General features: G+C 35.9%; 1 protein-coding gene across 50 annotated transcripts in view; it reads left to right on the plus strand.

The window, feature by feature from the left end:
- Window positions 1-17,786, plus strand: part of RIMS2 (regulating synaptic membrane exocytosis 2) — a 447,566-nt gene that overhangs the window by 230,731 nt on the left and 199,049 nt on the right. For 38 of the 50 annotated variants that reach the window (XM_068672461.1, XM_068672466.1, XM_068672422.1 and 35 more), the window contains 6 exons: window positions 5,456-5,664; window positions 7,010-7,129; window positions 8,108-8,207; window positions 9,029-9,152; window positions 14,006-14,052; window positions 15,187-15,299. In XM_068672461.1, coding sequence (XP_068528562.1) covers window positions 5,456-5,664; window positions 7,010-7,129; window positions 8,108-8,207; window positions 9,029-9,152; window positions 14,006-14,052; window positions 15,187-15,299 — 713 coding nt within the window. Of the gene's footprint in view, window positions 1-5,252; window positions 5,321-5,455; window positions 5,665-7,009; window positions 7,130-8,107; window positions 8,208-9,028; window positions 9,153-14,005; window positions 14,053-15,186; window positions 15,300-17,786 lie in introns of all 50 variants that reach the window. The other 12 variants (XM_068672439.1, XM_068672442.1, XM_068672472.1 and 9 more) reach the window with 1 other exon arrangement.

Here is a 17,786-nt window from a genome sequence, read left to right on the forward strand (position 1 = left end):
TCCTAAAACCCCATTGTCTCAATAGTGAAGCATCTGCTATTGTGGAAGAAATATTTAAAATATTTAAATAAAGCGTTTTCTCTGATAGTCAGAATTAAGGATTCAATGTCTGTGTTATGGTAAAATTATGGTTTAACAGTTTTTCTTGTAGAGAAACAAAAAAAATATGTCTTACATTTACTACTTTTAATTTTACAAGATTTCACAAAACTTTTACCCAGTCAAGATTTTAATATTCATAGAACATGCACCAAAAAAATGATGTCCAGGCATCTTATCAAATCATTCATTGTACCTTAAAAAAGTGTGATTGTACTAAGCAATTATAGTCTTACAGAAATGTAATACACCACTGGGCTTCCAGACAGTCTTCCTGTGTATATATTTTATTAGTTTAAATATTTTTATTAATAACAGTTTGACTGCATTTGATTAATTTTTATAGTATTTAAAATCTGTTATTTAGCTGACTCTTAATGCAGTGTTAAGGAAAAAATCTACATAGACTACAGTGGCTTTATCGTTTCTAATTTCTATGATGATTTCTTTTGAAATGTTGCTACATCTTCTAATGGAAAAAATGATACAGTTTTGGACAAATGGTATGAAATTGTTTTTTTCTTACCATTTTAATTTTAGAGTAATCGGTGTTTATTGTGAGACAACTAAAATAAAGAGAAAGACAGCTTTCTACATCTTGACTGGAAAAAAAATAGATCAAAATAGTAGAGCAAGAATTGGGAGTGGTTTAATCTGGTAACCATGTCAATCTTGCATTTGTTCCTTAGTGCAGGTGTAGGTTCAGGGCTTGCCATTTGATAGAGAGTTGCAAAATTGCTGCAAAATAAATGTAATTTCTACGTGCTAATCTAATACATTGGGCAGATTGGGCTAAGTGGGTCTAATCTTGGATACATAATAGTAGGTGGATGCACCATATGGGTGAGAGGACACTTGGAAACTTTTTCAGTAAGTGGAAGTCTTACAATGGGGCCAGGGACCTGTGTTTGAACACTTGAACACAGAAGCAAAAAGTTTTCTATCGTCCAGAGATCCTTTTAGTCTACATTGCTGCTGCTGTGATACAGAAATATTTGGCATTTCTGATTGTATATAACCAGTCCAGTTGGCTTTCCTTTCATTAGATCTTTGAGTCCTGAGGCCTTTTTATGATTATTTTGGTATTTTCTTGGATATATAAATAAATAGTTGAGGCTGTGTCAAAACTGAAACTTGGCGTAGTAGGATCCTCCTAGGGAAAAGATGATAACCATCTGAAGGAGTTATTGAAACCTCCTTTAAAAATAGCAGAGGATAAGTAAGACATTTTGGATGTGATGAAGGTATGATTTATTGCACCTGGAAGTGCACATCTAGAACAGGTCAAATGAACCACACCTTAAAAAGTTCTACATCCCACTACTGATGGTAAAAGGAACATAGGCTCATTGATCCAGATGTACAGATCCATACAATAAATAATCAAAACTAAGGGAAAAGAATTAGAGGTCTCTAGAGTCAGTATTTGAAAGATGGCTGCAAGAAGTTATCAAGTTATAGAAGGACTTACTGTAAGATTTTTTTGTTTTGTTTTGTTCCTGAAACAAGAAAATTGGAAGTTCTATTGTAGTAAAATAATCAACGTATTTTATTTTTACTGTATGAATGGAAAGTTTTAAAAATTACAAGTTATCACTCAGGTATATGTGTATCTATTAACATATGTGTCTTACTATTTTGGTTAACTTTAGTTAAAAGAATAAAAAAACAGAAAAAGAATCCAGAGTTTCTATACGTAACTAAAAGACAGTGTGTATGTTTCAAGTGTGGGTGTGCATAGCCCTGACTGTTAGAGCCCAGCACTGCTCAACATTTGCTCATATAAACACCTATAGGATGAACTTGTATGCGTATAGCACATCTCTGCTGTGAAGTACAGTTACTGGAAAAGTAGTTATTTTCAGTCTTTGAGTCAACTTTTCAATAACTTATTTTCCTATTTTAACAAGTTATTTCCTATTTCCTACGTAGACAAACAACTGAAAGTTGAGTTTGATAGGAATCCTAGCTCTTGACAAGTTCATGCAAAACTGTTTAATTTATAGGGGAAAAAAAACATGAATAGGAGAGCTGGCACAGCTCAATGGCTACAAATAATGTGTGTGTGAACATTAAGAATGCAGATGAATTTCATAAAGGGTAGATAAGTGCTACGTTCACTGGAGAACAGCGAGGACGTAATAACTACACCTGTGGATTCCCTTCTGTTGGCTTCTTTTGGAATATAAGTAATACTCAGGGTTGTTGCTGACAATTTTAAAACTTTAAAACAGGGCCACTAATTTGCAGTGGTTGATTTTTACTCCTTAACAATAGATACCTACATTTAAATGTAGTAATTTCAATGAAAACACACCATTTCTCAGAAATAGGCAGGAATTAGAATTAGTAAGAATGATCTGGTTTAACTGTTCTGCTTATACAGCCCATTTCATTTCAGTGCTCTGCTCCTAGAATTAGGTGGCAAATTACAGGGAGCCAAATTACAACTTTTCAGTCAGACTGTGGTTTTGGGCGTAGAAATTGTATTGACAACACAGAAAATAACTAATAGGAAGAAATAGTATGGGCTCACATGCCTTTCGTTCCTGTAGTTAAAGTCATCGTTACTGTAATGAGATGAATTCTCCTTGCTTAAGATTCCACTTTCCATCTACTCAGCATTGGTGAGGGCACACCTGGAGATCTGTGTCCAGTACAAGAGAGACATGGACATATTGGAGAGAGTCCAGCAGAAGGCCATGAGGATGATGGAGGGCCTGGAGCACCCCTCCTGTGAGGAGAGGCTGAGAGCTGGGACTGCTCAGCCTGGAGAAGAGGAGGCCCAGGGGATCTCATCACTGTCTGTACATCCCTGAGGGGAGGGAGCAGGGAGGACAGAGCCAGGCTGTGTGCAGTGGTGCCCAGTGCCAGGACAGGAGGCCCTGGGCACAACCTGGCCCCCAGGAGGCTCCCCCCGAGCACCAGGAGCCCTTCTGTGCTGTGCGGGTGACGGAGCCCTGGCACAGGCTGCCCAGAGGCTGTGGGGTCTCCTCCTTGGAGCCCTTCAGCAGCCGCCTGGACGTGGTGCTGGGCACCCTGCTCTGGGTGTCCCTGCTTGGGCACGGGTGGCACCAGCTGGCTCCAGAGGGCCCTGCCCGCCTCAGCCACACTGTCATTCTGTGAAGATGAACTTTTAAAATACATTTTAAAATCAGGATTTGTAAACTAGGCAGTTGTGTAAACGGGAGCTCTTTCCATCTCCCCATATCTCTCCGTATCTCTAAATATTTAGTACAGTAAAAGGTAGATATTCAAGTGCTCACTGATGATTTCACTCTGTTCTCCTGAAGCAATGTTTGTGGAGCTGGAGGTAAGAAAACCCTGAAAGCTCCTTGCCAGGAATACCTTTTTCAAAACAATACTAGTTTTCAGAAGAATATTTCTTTTTCCCTTTACAGGTTACCCGCACTTTTATCCATATGTAGTCACTGCACTTTTAGCCATATGCAGTTAATTGCCATACACAGAGGGCAGCTTTGATCAGAAGCTCCCATTTAAAATGTTACCTTCCCTTCAAAGAATCAAGAAAAATACTTTGCACTTTTTCAGCAGGCCTATTTATTACTTAGAAAATATGAATGAATTAAAGCTTTGGAATAGTTTCATGAGGTCCCTTAGCATTCCTTTTCTGAAAAGAAAGGATGTCCAATGTGCTCCTTGTTTCTGCAAAATGTTAGGACTAAGTTCAAACTGGAAGTGCCTGTTTAAAAAGAAAACCGTGATATTCAATTCATGTCCTTCTTTAAAATGGAAGTGAGACTTGATCTTGTTTCCAGATGACATACTGTATGTATTAGGAGAAAACAAGTGGGAAAAAAAATCATATTGCTCATTGTATGTAGTAAATTCTTTTGAGGAGACTGTATGTTACTTTTCTAAAGCATCCATTAGCTTTTTGTAGCTTAGTTTTATGGGGTTGTATCTGCGTATCATTTCTGCAAGGTTTTCTAGACAAATTTTCAGGCTGTGCTTAGACCCAGTAGTTATATTTCACAAACCTTCTGGTGTAGTTTCAGAGGAAGTAGCTGAGCAATATCAAAGCAGGATCTGAGGTAATGGAAATAGAAAAGTGCTGTTTGTGGGCTGTATTAAGAGCGGAACTGCACTGGTTTAGTGTTCTCTTGGTCAAAAGCCAACATTTGGTCCTGCACACAATATCCTAATCGTATCTCGCACACAGCAACAAAATATTTTTTCATGTAGCATGTAGTAACAATATTGTAAAAAAAAAAAACCAAAAAGGAACACTGATAATTCAAAGTGTGTGGGCACAATTCATGATTTAAGGTTCCTACACAAATGCTAATGCTTTATTAAAAGACACAAATCACTCCCCAGTCCTGTGGACAGCAGCTTTTAGGCTTTTTGTTTAAGACTGTGTTTTAAACCTTTCTCCTTATCATCTGCCTGCCATACATGTCAAATTCGTATTCTCTAATATGCAAAGACATATATCCCTTGTTAGAATCCTAATGTTTATTCTCAGTTTCAAGGTACCTATACTTACAAGTATCACCCTGATATTTAACCAGTAGACATTTCTCTGGGAATTTCAAGTGAAGTTGATATGCTTTTTATAATATATCTTATATATTTGTTTTTCTTACACATCTTAAACATCATCTACAGTACAGCTAAATATACCATACCATTGCTCAAGTATTTTATGGAACTGATCAGAAAGAATACTATTTTGTAATGGAAAAGCAAAGTCTGTTCCTTAAGACAAGAAACAGAAACCGTTTCTGTAGTTTATGATGAAAACCTGTCCTGTAATCAAATTTTTTCCTTTCTGAAAATCGTTATGAATACAATGCAAATTGCCTTTTCATTTAATTTACTGTAGCTAACTGTATGCAAACATTTAAAAATTTATATATAAAGCATCAACCAGTGATGGTTTACGCTGTACATACCTATATGCACACCTATACCCAAGCAAACATACCCACTTCCTCACTGTATTTTATATGCCACGTACTCGGTTGTTGGCATCTTAACTTTTTCTTGGAATTGTTTTCCAAGTCCCGCTAGCAAAGGGTGTGAATCAGATAGGATAACCAGCAGTCTTTACAATTTTACTGTATCTTTTTCTGTCCTTTCTTTCACCTTTCCTTTACTGCACTATCTTGTCTGTCTGATTCTCGCAGGAGACATGGATTACAACTGGTTGGACCATACGTCTTGGCATAGCAGTGAGGCATCCCCAATGTCTTTGGTGAGACATGTGGAGCCTTACCATTTAGTTTCTTTTACCATTTCACATTTCCTTTGTTTTATTTACACCTTTGCATGTTTTCTTTTTTTGTTTCCTTTTTTTTTTTTTTTTTTTTTTTTTATCCCACATCTATAGGGGACAGTCAAAGGGGAAAAAGAAAAACTAGTGAGCAGGCAGTTTTGTCGGATTCTAACACCTTATCCGAGAGACAAAAGAAAATGGTGTGCTTTGGTGGCCACTCTTTGGAAGAGGACTTGGAATGGTCTGAGCCTCAGATAAAAGACTCTGGGGTAGATACGTGTAGTAGCACAACTCTAAACGAGGAACATAGCCATAGCGAGAAGGTACTGAGATTACGGAGCCTGCATTTTAACCTGCTCATTTGGTCTTTGTTTGCTCTCTGTCACTCATTAAAATAGTGCACAAAGTAAAAGACAGGGTGTTTCTAGAGACAACGTAGCATTTCCTAAGGTGCAGAAAAGAAAAACAAATGAAAACTCTCTGCATGCTTGCAGCTTTTATGGTTTGGCAGACTAAGAAAAAAAAAAAACAAAAACAAAAAACAAGACATTGTTCTTGGTTGCATAATAGCCTATCATGGTATTACCTTCAAGTGTGAAGTAATTAACAACAAGGATTCTACTGATTGGCTTATTTGATTTACTATGTTCAAACTCCTGGGGCTGAAATTAAATTAATAGTTTAAGTCCCAGGTGAAAAAGGGAAAAATTGGGTTTCTCTGCACGGAAAAGTTGTTTTTCTTTTTTCCCTTTCACTGTCATGGTTGTTCTTTTGTTTTGTTGCCATGCCATTTTTTGTGCAGTACTGTGCAGCATTAAAGGCTTTGCCATCTGCTTTGTTGATTTTTATTTGTGTGTTTTGTTTGGTAGAGATTATGATCAGTCATTTTCGAGTTATTACGTGTAATGGGAGCAAATTTGTCTATGCCTGCTAGTTTTGCATGAAATAGAGCATGGAAGTAGTAGTTGTCAGTGAAAAAGTGCTATGATTACACAAAATAAAAATATTATTTTAAATTTTAGTAATTATGTTATGCCAACATAAATGTGTGCCCATGTGTAGTAATGGAATAGTAATACATTCATACGCTCTGTATGTGGAGTAATTAATCCAAGAAACTTCTAAATGCAGAGCAATGAATGTAATTATTAACATATTCTATAATTTTAATATATTACTAATGAGAGAAAGAAAAACAGAAAAATTTTGTCAGTCTTAGAGAAAACTGATATGCTTGGAATAGCGGAAAAAGAAGAAATCTGTGTCTTGCATCAAGTTTTTGAATTAAACTTGCCTTTTCAGTGTTACTCTTGATATTGGCCTCTACAGTTGTTTTTGTCAGTACTTGTGTGATCGTCTCTGTGTGTAGGTAACTATGCATCGTTATCTGTATCTGTTCATCAAGATGCAAAGATCATTACAGATATTTATAATTTGGATTAAGTAAAGTAGATAATGTTACTAAATATTAGGAATACATTGTGAGGGACTACATGTCCAAATAAATCTTTACAAGCACAGTTTTCAGTCATTCTGATATATTACATATTAGTGTAATCATAACACTTTCACTGCATTTTTAAAATATATCAGGAAATGAAAAGCATTACTGACATATTTTTCTTTAACATCCTATTCACTGTATTTTCCATTAACACCATATGATAGCATCCAGTAACTTGGCAACCATCCAAAGATGGAGACCGTCTCATCGGTCGGATTTTGTTAAATAAACGACTGAAAGATGGAAGTGTGCCGAGAGACTCGGGAGCAATGCTTGGATTGAAGGTTGGTAATGAATAATTTTGGAATTACTTAAAACTCTCAATTAAACTAGCTACCTTCATAATGTAAGAACTCATAATACATAATTCTCATAATACATAGTCTACCTATATCTATAATGTCTTCATCTCAAAAATAATGTATAAAGACATTGTATGTTATTAAGAGGAATTTCACAGGGTCCCTGACATTCTGAAAAAGTTGTATTTTACAGAAAGACTGGACATGTTTTTGCAAGTTTGCTGAGAATGGCTGCTCTGCAAGATACTAATTGCATCCTTGCTAGGCAAGCCGAACCCTGTCCACTTTCTTGAGTATTGAGCATTGCAGCGTGGTGTAACTTCTGTCCTGCAAAAGATGGAAGAAATGTGAAAAATAAATCTTTTTTGAAGATCTGAGGGACATCTGGAGGTTAATGACACTTTAATCCTGAGCAAAGTCTACTACTGTAAAGAGCTGTTTTCTAAAATTTTTCCCCTCCGATAGATTTGCTACATCTTAAACGCACAAGACTGAAAATTATTAGTACTTGTACATTGTTTATTATCACGAAGTGGATTTGATTAATTGTTAGATACATTCAATGTTTTGTGTGAATGTTGTAGGCTCCGTTACATTAATAAATCTATTTACAGCTTGAAAATATTGAAGTAAGCAGTCTAATGAACCATAGTGTACTTTTTTTTGGGGTGCCAATTTATACTACAAAAATATACAGTACAGTAAAAAATAGTACAGTGAAAGCTTGAAGTATTTCACTTTCTGTATTTGCATTGTCCTTAAATTACTCAGGTAGCTGGAATAGCTATATAAACATAACCTACCATAGCCAGTGTTCTGTGGTGTTTCTTTCAAGTTTATCTGCCTTATCTGAGCTACCTGAATACCAGAAAAGTCATTGAATTCTGTTCTCTATTGCCTGTATGGTTAAGTCATTTAAATAATTTTTCATGCTATGAAAATAATTCCTCTTTGAAACAGGTAGTAGGAGGAAAGATGACTGAATCAGGTCGACTCTGCGCATTTATCACCAAAGTTAAAAAAGGAAGCTTAGCTGATACAGTGGGGCATCTTAGACCAGGTATGTATCCATTATAGACCTGTAATGCTGAGTTTCTTTTCTAAAGGTGATAAGAAGAAAGTGAGCTTAATTAGAAGTCAAATTATGTTGAATAGTTGTGATGAGCTGCTGCAGAATTCAACCTGATGTTCATGTACTAGATTATTACTGACATTACTGCTTTTTTGAAATACATAAAATCTCATGTTGTTCAAAGTTATGTTTTCACATTTTTATTGATGTTTTCATACTCAAAATAATACTCCCCTGACATCCTGCCCAGTCACCTTATGGAGTATATTTTATTTAGACCCATGCCAAGATATCACAAATGTGCCAACAAAACCATCTTGGCCAAGAAATTTTTAGGATCTGGTTCTATCCCAACATGTGAACCATGGATTGCTGCACTGGAGTATGTGCAAGAAATATTAAATGTTAACATAAGAACTGTCTGAACACTAAATACTAAACTTCTAGAGGTAAATGAATCTTCAAAATAGCAAGTTGATGAGATCTGCTGTTTTAAAGATCTGCATTCTCTAAAGAGCATCTTGGGTTTTATTTTAAACCACAACTAACATTATAAGTAAGAGCTGTATCTAATTCAATAGTGATCCTATGGATGATGTTATTGCTTTGCTGAACCTTATGGAACCTTAGGTATTCAGAGCAGAGCTGCAGAAAAAGTTGAATACTTAGGATTTTCCTGTATGAAGGACTCCCAAACTTTTTGCCAACACAGGTTTCACAATTCGGTAAATGACAATAAATGGATTAAATTGTTCACAGTTAAGTTCACAGCAGACTTACTAAGCAGACTGTTATTACCGAAATTACAGGTGATGAAGTATTAGAATGGAATGGAAGGCTACTACAAGGAGCCACCTTTGAGGAGGTATATAACATCATTTTAGAGTCCAAACCTGAGCCACAGGTGGAGCTTGTTGTTTCAAGACCAATTGGGTAAGTCCATTTTTGTATTAAATGTGATAAAAATATTGTTAAATTTCACTTCTAGTGCAGATCATGTCAGATTCATAAATATTGTAAACAGTAAAACTGTATGTAAGACTATGTAAACCAAAAACATAGTTAGAGTGGTAGATCATGCTGGTAAGTAAAAAGAGGTGGAGTGAAATCATGTATTCTCCAGAGAGTTCTGGGCATTATCTGCTGATATGCTTGAAAACAGGCTACCTTTTGTGGTTATTTAGTTGGTGGTCCAGGCTAAAAAGGATCTGTGATTACAATCTTTATTGCCACAACTCATTAGTAACTTGACTCCTGATTCTTTTTCTCCATTTTTATATAGTATGTATAGTAAAGTAAGTATACATATTTGGTCTATGAATTGATAGTTAGCTCTGTTTATTTTGCCCAAAATACAGTATGCTAATGACATAACCAATATGTCTTGGAAAGTAATGACTTGACGTTTTCAACGTCTTCATCTCTGAAATATACTAATATTTGGTTTCTAATACAGAACATACCTGAATAAATAGCTAAGTTGAATACTCATTTAAACAGACTATGTGACCCTTTTTCTTCAGTTCTCCACCCAGTTTGCTTGACTTTGAGAACTACCTCTCAATGTCTAAACTTAGGTGTTTTTGTGTATGTGTGTGTGTTTTGGTTTTTTTTTCTTCTAACCAATAGGGCATTTCTAGCTACTCTGTTATATGAATGTTTCCACTACTATGAAGACTTGCCTTTCTTCACCTGTTTGTTTTATTCAAGTTCCTACAAACTACAGTCACATCCTTCTTTTACTTCTCCATTGAAAGTTCTATGGCTGATCATTTCAGGGCTGTGAAGAGGGGGTACTTACCTCTGAAGTTGAAGATGCTTACAGTTTTTAAGAATTTTCTCTTTTCTCCCACAGAATTTATTACAATGTATTTATATATGAATATATTTATGCCTTTATGCCTTGTGTAAGATGCTCACAATTTTCTTATATGAAAGCACGAGTACCATAGCAAATGAGAACTAAGAAGTACTAAAAAATATATAAATTTAGAGCCAGATAATGTGAGGATGGAATTTCAGTGAGGGTAATTTGTTATGGGTTCAGCTATGAGGTATATTATCTGGTGTATTTAACTCAAAGAAGATGCAGTATGATTAGGAACATAATTTGCTTTGATACTTTCTAACGAACTTGATAAAAACAAAGATTGCTTTATCTTGTCAGTAAGATGAGACGTAATCTATGTATATACTGAACTGCAAACCCTTTAGGGCAAAGGCTGTATCTTTTTGTCTTATCCATAAAAATCTTTGCATAATTTAGGAGTTCTAGGTGTAATAGTAATACTGAGGGACTGAGTAACTTGCAAGAAAAAAATCTGTCTTAGAAGAGAAGGTTTCACATTTGTTTCATGTAAGTGTAAGATCTTTCATTGTATTTCAACTACGATGTTTATATCAAAGTTTCAAGGAACTGCTCTCGTCTTGAAAGTACTTTTTTTTTTATTTCTTTCTCCATTCCTTTGACTGTATGAAACTTCCTCAATTCTTTCTTATGCTTTTCTATTTACTGCCTGTTACCTTCCTTATCATCATGTCTTTTATTGATTATGTTACCATGTGCTCCACTTGCTGTCACTAGAGCAGCTCATCTATAATTCCTTAAAGAAGGTGATGTAGGCTCTCAAGACACCTTCTTCAACATTAACTGTTTGCCACACAGTGTGAAGGACTGAGCCAGGTCGTGACTAAAACAGTTACTGCGTGCTGGATTCCCCCTTTGTTTTTGCAGTGGCCGTAAAAGGGGGTCTTCACCTTCAGAGCTCCAGTTACTAATAGGAAATGGGTTTATAACTGAAGCCTCAGTGCGAAATACACTGTGGATATCTCAAAATATTATTTCTTTTAGTCATATGCAGGTTGGTGAGAACTTAAGATTCTGATGAGATATATGTTGCTCTTTGGGGATTTTGATATTAGCAATATAACTTCAGAAGTATTTTTCATGAGACTTGAGCTGATGAACTGGAAATGCCATGTTACCTTCTTAGTTTAGGAAATTTCTGGTCATAATCAAATGCTGTATAGAAATGAACATCTTTTGCTTGCCCAAAGAAGCGTAATGCTGTAGGTCTGTGTTCTGTCCCAGGGAATAAGTTTTCAACATGCTTAAAATCATTAAAAGGACAGATTTACCAGATGTCTGAAGTGATAATTATTTTGATTAGAATAATTTCTGCCCACTTGAAGGATTTCACTTTTGCCTTGAAGTATATCCTATTACTTACAGAGTCTCTTGATGGTCTTACAGCATCACGCTAACGCATGCCAGAAATCTCCAGACTGGCAATTAACTTAGCTAAGAAAGAGAACCCTTTGTCACATCCTGATCTTCTGAATACAAGAACAACTCTCAGTAAACATGATTACTGGTTCTTCATTTTATTATGGGCTGACTTCTACGGAAACTGAACATGACAAACTAAGCTGATAATGGAAAACAAAATGGAAAAATCTTTTTAAAAAATGTGATCATGCCATTTTGGCATGCAATTTACCCCCTTAGTTATCTTAAAATAAACATTGATGGCCATGTTGGTATTCTGTGTAAGCTGGCTATCTCTTATATGCAAGAATTTTTATCTTTTCTGCTTTCTAATAATCAGAAATACCTATTTTAAATTGTATTTTATTTTCATAGTTGCTACTGTTCTGAATTTGGAAGGTACGTTGCCTTGTGTTTTATTAATTATTCTACAATAATCTGATTGCAATGGAAGATAAATTCTGCAGCATATTTCTGAGTGAAGTGATAGCCAGGTATTGCATACCTTGATAGTCTACAAATATCAAGAATTTTGTATTCTACAAATATCAAATATGCAAACTTAAATATTTGCTTCTTCACTAGCCCTTAAAAGTTTCTGACACGTTTTGCTTAGTTACAAGAGACAGTGATTTTTCTTTAGTGGGCAGTTACACCAGTTGTATGCCTTTTGATTTGCTTGATTCACTGGGTGCTGCAGCATCGCTTCACTTGGAAAGGTACTTGAATGTGCTTAGTACAGCTACTTTTCTGGTGAGGTTTGAAAAATGTTTGGAATGCATATACCAAAAACTTACTAGAGAAGTCTTTATACATATAGCAGGTTTATTTATTTTTTTCATTGCATAAGACAGTATATATGACTGCAAGGATTTTTAACTTTTCTTTCATTTTCATATGCCTTTGTGGTGTTGACCTTGGCTGGCTGCCACTTAAATGCCAAGCTCTCTCCCACTCCCCCTGTGCGACAGGAGAGGGGAGAAAATGAGATGGAAAAGCTCAGGAGTTAAGATACGGACAGGGAGATGGCTGAGCAATTACTGTGGCCAAAACAGACTTCATTTGGGGAAGATTAATTTAATTTATTGATAATTAAAAATAGAGTAGGATGGTGCAAAAACCAATATAAAGCTAAAACCACTTTTGACGTTGAGTCTTCCAGGCTCAACCTCACTCATTTGTTCCTGACACTCCTACCTCCCCTCAGCCTACAGTGGTGTGGGGGACAGGGAATGGGGGCTGTGGTTGATCCCTAACGCTTCATCTCCACAGCTCCTTTGTGGTCACTCTCTGCTCCTGCTCCACCGGGGGCTCCTCCACCCATGGGGGGGCTGCAGCGTGGAGATCTGCTCCATGTGGGACCCATGGGCTGCAGGGGGACAGCCTGCTCCACCAGGGGCCTCTCCACAGGCCGCAGGGGAACTGCTGCTGTGTGCCTGGAGCACCTCCTGCCCTCCTGCTGCACTGACCTTGGGGTTGTCTGCAGGGCTGGTTTTCTCAGTTTCTCACTTATCTCTCTCCCAGCTGCTGTGCAGCATTTTTAAGCTTTCATTAAATATGTTATCACTGAGGCAACACTGTCTTGGCTGATGGCCTCAGCTGTGCCCTGTGGTGGGTCCATTTTGGAGCCAGCTGGAGCCAGTTGTGCCCAGCATGGGGCAGCCTCAGCCACTCCTCACAGAGGCCACCCCTGCAGCCCTCCTGCTGCCTGTACCTTGCCACAGAAACCTATTGCAACCTTCAAAAAACCAAATCTGCTGTAACACACATTGTGATTTTAAATGCTGTTCTTGCTGTGACTCAGAGTTGAAACTCTTAATCTTGTTTTATGTTTGCACAAATACCTCCAAAATGTTTTTATTAGCATATCGGTAGTTTGTAATAATACATATAATAATGTTTGCCCCTCATAGGAAGAATATGTTCCTGTGGGGATGGGAGAGCGTAATGATGTACTTGTGACTGAGTGTTTTACAATTACATAGTTGTACATAGTTTAACAGAGGTGATATGACATTGTGTGTATATGCAAGTATGTTATTTTGCAAAATGAAATTGCACATTTTATTTAGTCACTGAAAAGTGCCCAAATTTGAGGGTTCAAGGACAGTAAAAGACATATTGAGATAGCCATCATTGGTAGTCCAGTATGTTTTAGCAAGCGCCTAACTTTAATTCATGTGTAATATCATAATGAAGTCTGCTACTCCTGGTTTTAGTCTACTGGTAACTCTGAGATTGTTTTTTCTTTGTTTTCTGTTTACTCAATTATTTTATTTGTGACTGTGCAGCTTCTTTCCTGTATTCACTCAACTGCTTTTTTCTGTAAGCTTAATTTGCCACTGAAATAATTTATACCAAACAAAGGATAAATCTTCCCTGTGGCTGAAGACAGTCCGTAGTTCACAGGATTTTCCTGAGGCATTAAGTGGTGACTTGCAAAGTGTTATAGTTTAACTGAAATCTGAATATCCTTGTTAGATAAAGAATCAGCCTGTCTTACTTTTCCTTATTTCAGGGATATTCCCAGAATACCTGACAGCACACATGCACAGCTGGAGTCCAGTAAGTTTCAATTGTGGGGTAGGAAAATCTTCTCTCTCTTTTATGTAAGCACAAATAAATTCAAAAATGTCATCTGCAGTCAGTATAGCTCTTGTCTCTTTGTCTTTATTTGTGTCAGTATGTTATCTTCCTGTATGATGTACTTACCTTTGTTTAATAATAGAATATTGGAAGTCAGGCTATGGTTATTTATGCTTGACGTTTGGTTATAAGTTTAGGCTATTTTTTATTGAGAAGAAAAGCATAACACAAATTAATATACAAGAGCATTAATCATAATTTTCAATTATTTTATTTTATTTTTTGCATTTCAATTGAAACCTTAGGAACTAAAATATAGGGGTGAAATGTTCACTATTTAGAACGTGAAACATAACTACTTTAAAACCAGAATACTCATTGTGGTTCATTAGACTACTTAGCACTCTTTAAATTGGCTAAACCAGTATTTTGTGTGGGAAAAATAACTTATTTTTTGGTGCAGATCTGGTAGGATGGATTTAAGCCTGGAGTTATTTTTATCATTGTTTTGGAACTCTTTTAAAACAGAAGCTGTAAATTAATACAGTGGTATAAACTTGCATATAATAATGTGATAAACTATAACTTTTCACTGGTCAGCCAATTCTTTAAAATATATTTTAAATTTTGTGACTTTTTGTAACTCAAAATTTGTCCTTTGAGAGCTTGCAGACCTTGTGCATTTTGTTTCAAATCCACAAAATATGTTATGTGCATCTTGATATTTTTGTAAAAATCTAATTAAGTCTGATTGCACAAGATAATAAGTGCTCTTTGGAAGACTGAATTCCTTTTACCACAGTAAAGTAAATAGGAATTTGGGGCCTTCAACTTACTGACATGATTATTTTGGCAAGTATCTGAATGAGCTATTATTTGTTCTATGCGCTTGAGATGACATTTTGCAGCTATAAACTTGGAAAGCTTTTGATTGCATCTGAGCATCAGAAGATTGAGTGTCGTTACTCAGTCATTTTATAGATAAAAATACGATATTTATCACAGTGAACTTTATTGTGTGTGTGGTTATATTTGTATCCCTTTTATTGAAAGAACGTTGTGAAAAATGCGTAAGTGCCACTATTTATAAAATATTTTTATTTATAATTGCAGGTTCTAGTTCATTTGAATCTCAGAAAATGGACCGACCTTCTATTTCCGTGACTTCTCCCATGAGTCCTGGCATGTTAAGGGATGTTCCACAGTTCTTGTCTGGACAACTTTCAGTATGTAATCATTTCATTAATATTAATGTTGTGCTTTTTGCAGCATGTACAACTCTCAGTACAGAGTCCAAGCAACCTGTAACAAATTTCTTGTTAAACCAGCTAAATATTTTATTAATGGTATATATCTCAGTATAGGCAGGACCGTAGTTTCGTAACAATATTCCATTTTATTAGCTTTTGGAAATTTAAAATATGTTGAATTAGACATAGATACATATATTTATGTAGTAAGCTAAATTGATATTGTCAAATTTTCAGAAAGACCAAACGTTGGCCTCCAGTTGTGTTTGTGCTGTTGAATGTATATACTTCGTCAACTGTAACGCTTATGGTGGATTTTATCAACCATGTGCTTGGACATTAATACTTCTTATGTTCTATGCACTAGCTTTCACTTATACCTTTCCCCAGATATCCCGTTGTTTACTAATGTTGTATTCTTTGTACCATTGTTATTCACTTTTGTTCTTCACTCTCATTGAGAACAAGGTTCATTATTTGAATGTCCTCTTTAAAAGAGTTTATTTATTTATTTTTTTTTGTACTGAACTGAAGGACTTCGGTTTTGTATGCATTTCTGTGGCATTTACGACTCCAAAGTGTGATTTTTTTCAAAAGTGTTCAGCTGTGGCCTGGTATGTGTTGCAAATGAGAGGAAACAGAATGGAAGCGGTGCAGAACCGATGCGAAACATGTTTGAAAATGTCACATTTATATTTCTTCTAAGTTGTTTATGTTAAGATAATGAGTGGGCTATAAAAGTATGCATAAAATCAAAGCAGACTGTTTTTGGTCTCCTACAAATGGCTTATGGTATTGATAGAGGAGAGGAAGAAACATTTTTCTGTCTATTCAGCAGCCATGTTGGCTCCATTTTGCAGTGCATGAGGCGTTACTTGTTTTGCTCATCAGACCAGCCATCTACAAGACATAATTTGAAATTTTCTGTAACTGTTGTTCTTAACTCCTTTGGAAGAGTCCATCCTTTGGATAAATGGACAACTGAAAATCCCAGCTGTAGAGTGCAGAATGCTTTGACTGCATGAAATACGGTGGGAAGGGAATAGAAACGTGAACTTTCAAAAAACACAGACTGAGGTTTCTAAAAATAACTAGAGTTTTGCAAGACAGTGAAAAGTTGTTGATAATTGAAACGGTGGTGTAGAAGTCTCTTTTGGCTAAATCTCTTAAAAGATTAGGCTATAAGAAAAGTCAGAACCCATACACAGACAATGCAAAATAATGATCCAAGTAGAAAGAAAACAGAACTGACTTTCTCAGTTTCAGAAAGAAAATCCCCAGGAGTTTAGTATTAAGGTTTATTAGTGAAGTTAGTAAGTCTGTTGCTTTTGTGGTTTGATAGGATGTTGTAGTTTGAGATGTATAAGAACAGTAAATGGAGATTTGGAGATATATTCTAATTTACTGAGAATAACAGAATTCAGTGTTTTACAACTCAGAATGGCATATAAGTTCAGAGTTTAACTCAAGGAAGCATCATGCCTATTTACAGTATTTTTGTTGTTTGTTTGTTTCAAGATACAAATTCCTTCATTAATTTTATAGTATTTCTTTCCATCTAAGGAAAGCAAATAGTGCTAGAAGATGTTTAAAGATCTTTCCTACATTTGTCCTCTTTCTAACTACGTTATAAACCGTATGCAATTGCATACAATAATCCCAAACTGCACAATTTCCTCGTTTCCCTCAGAGAGCAGCTGATTTCTGAGAACCCACAGGCTATCACTGAGGTCAGAAACACTCTACCTCTCTAACGTAATGTCCCACTGTCCAGCTAAAGACAAGTTGGCAAGAGCTATAGATGGTGTTACTGTGCTAATGGCACAACCCGGCTCCTGCTGCTGTTGGGAGGCTGGTGCTAAACCTTCTGCTTTGCGAGGAACTGTGGCTCTCACAGTGTCTGAAGATGGTGTGGATAGATTTCAGCAGGGCACACAACAGGAATTTCCCCTAGAATAAAAGAGGGCTCATTGAAACTACAGTATAGTTTTAGAAAAAGACGACTTCAAGAGATTGGAGTGTTCTAAAGAAACAATTTATTTCAAAATGGTAGATACTTGCAATTTCTTTTTGAACTGATATTTAAAGTTAGTTTTGAAAATCAAAATTTTTGACTTTTCAGATTAGGGGGATTATGTGTTTTCAAGATGGTGCAATACAAATATTTTCTTTCACTTTTTAAAATGTTGCTTTCTCATTTCATAACTTTAAGTAGTTTCTGAACTTTGGAAAAGTTGGCTAGTTTAATTTTGTACCTTTAGCAAAGATTAAGAAATATGGAAAACTAAAATTCTGAAACAAAACATCTCTCCAAATTGCAAAAGAAATATTTTAGTTTGATCAGTACAAAATGGAAGAGCTTCAGTATTTTGGTTTTCCATGTTTTTAATCAGCTCTTTTTTGACAAGATAAGATAACATAAGTCTTTGTGGGGTCTTAAATATGTAGCAAGCTCAAAGTAAA

This window comes from Anas acuta, chromosome 2 (assembly GCF_963932015.1).
Source record: "Anas acuta chromosome 2, bAnaAcu1.1, whole genome shotgun sequence".
NCBI classification, from domain to species: domain Eukaryota; kingdom Metazoa; phylum Chordata; class Aves; order Anseriformes; family Anatidae; genus Anas; species Anas acuta.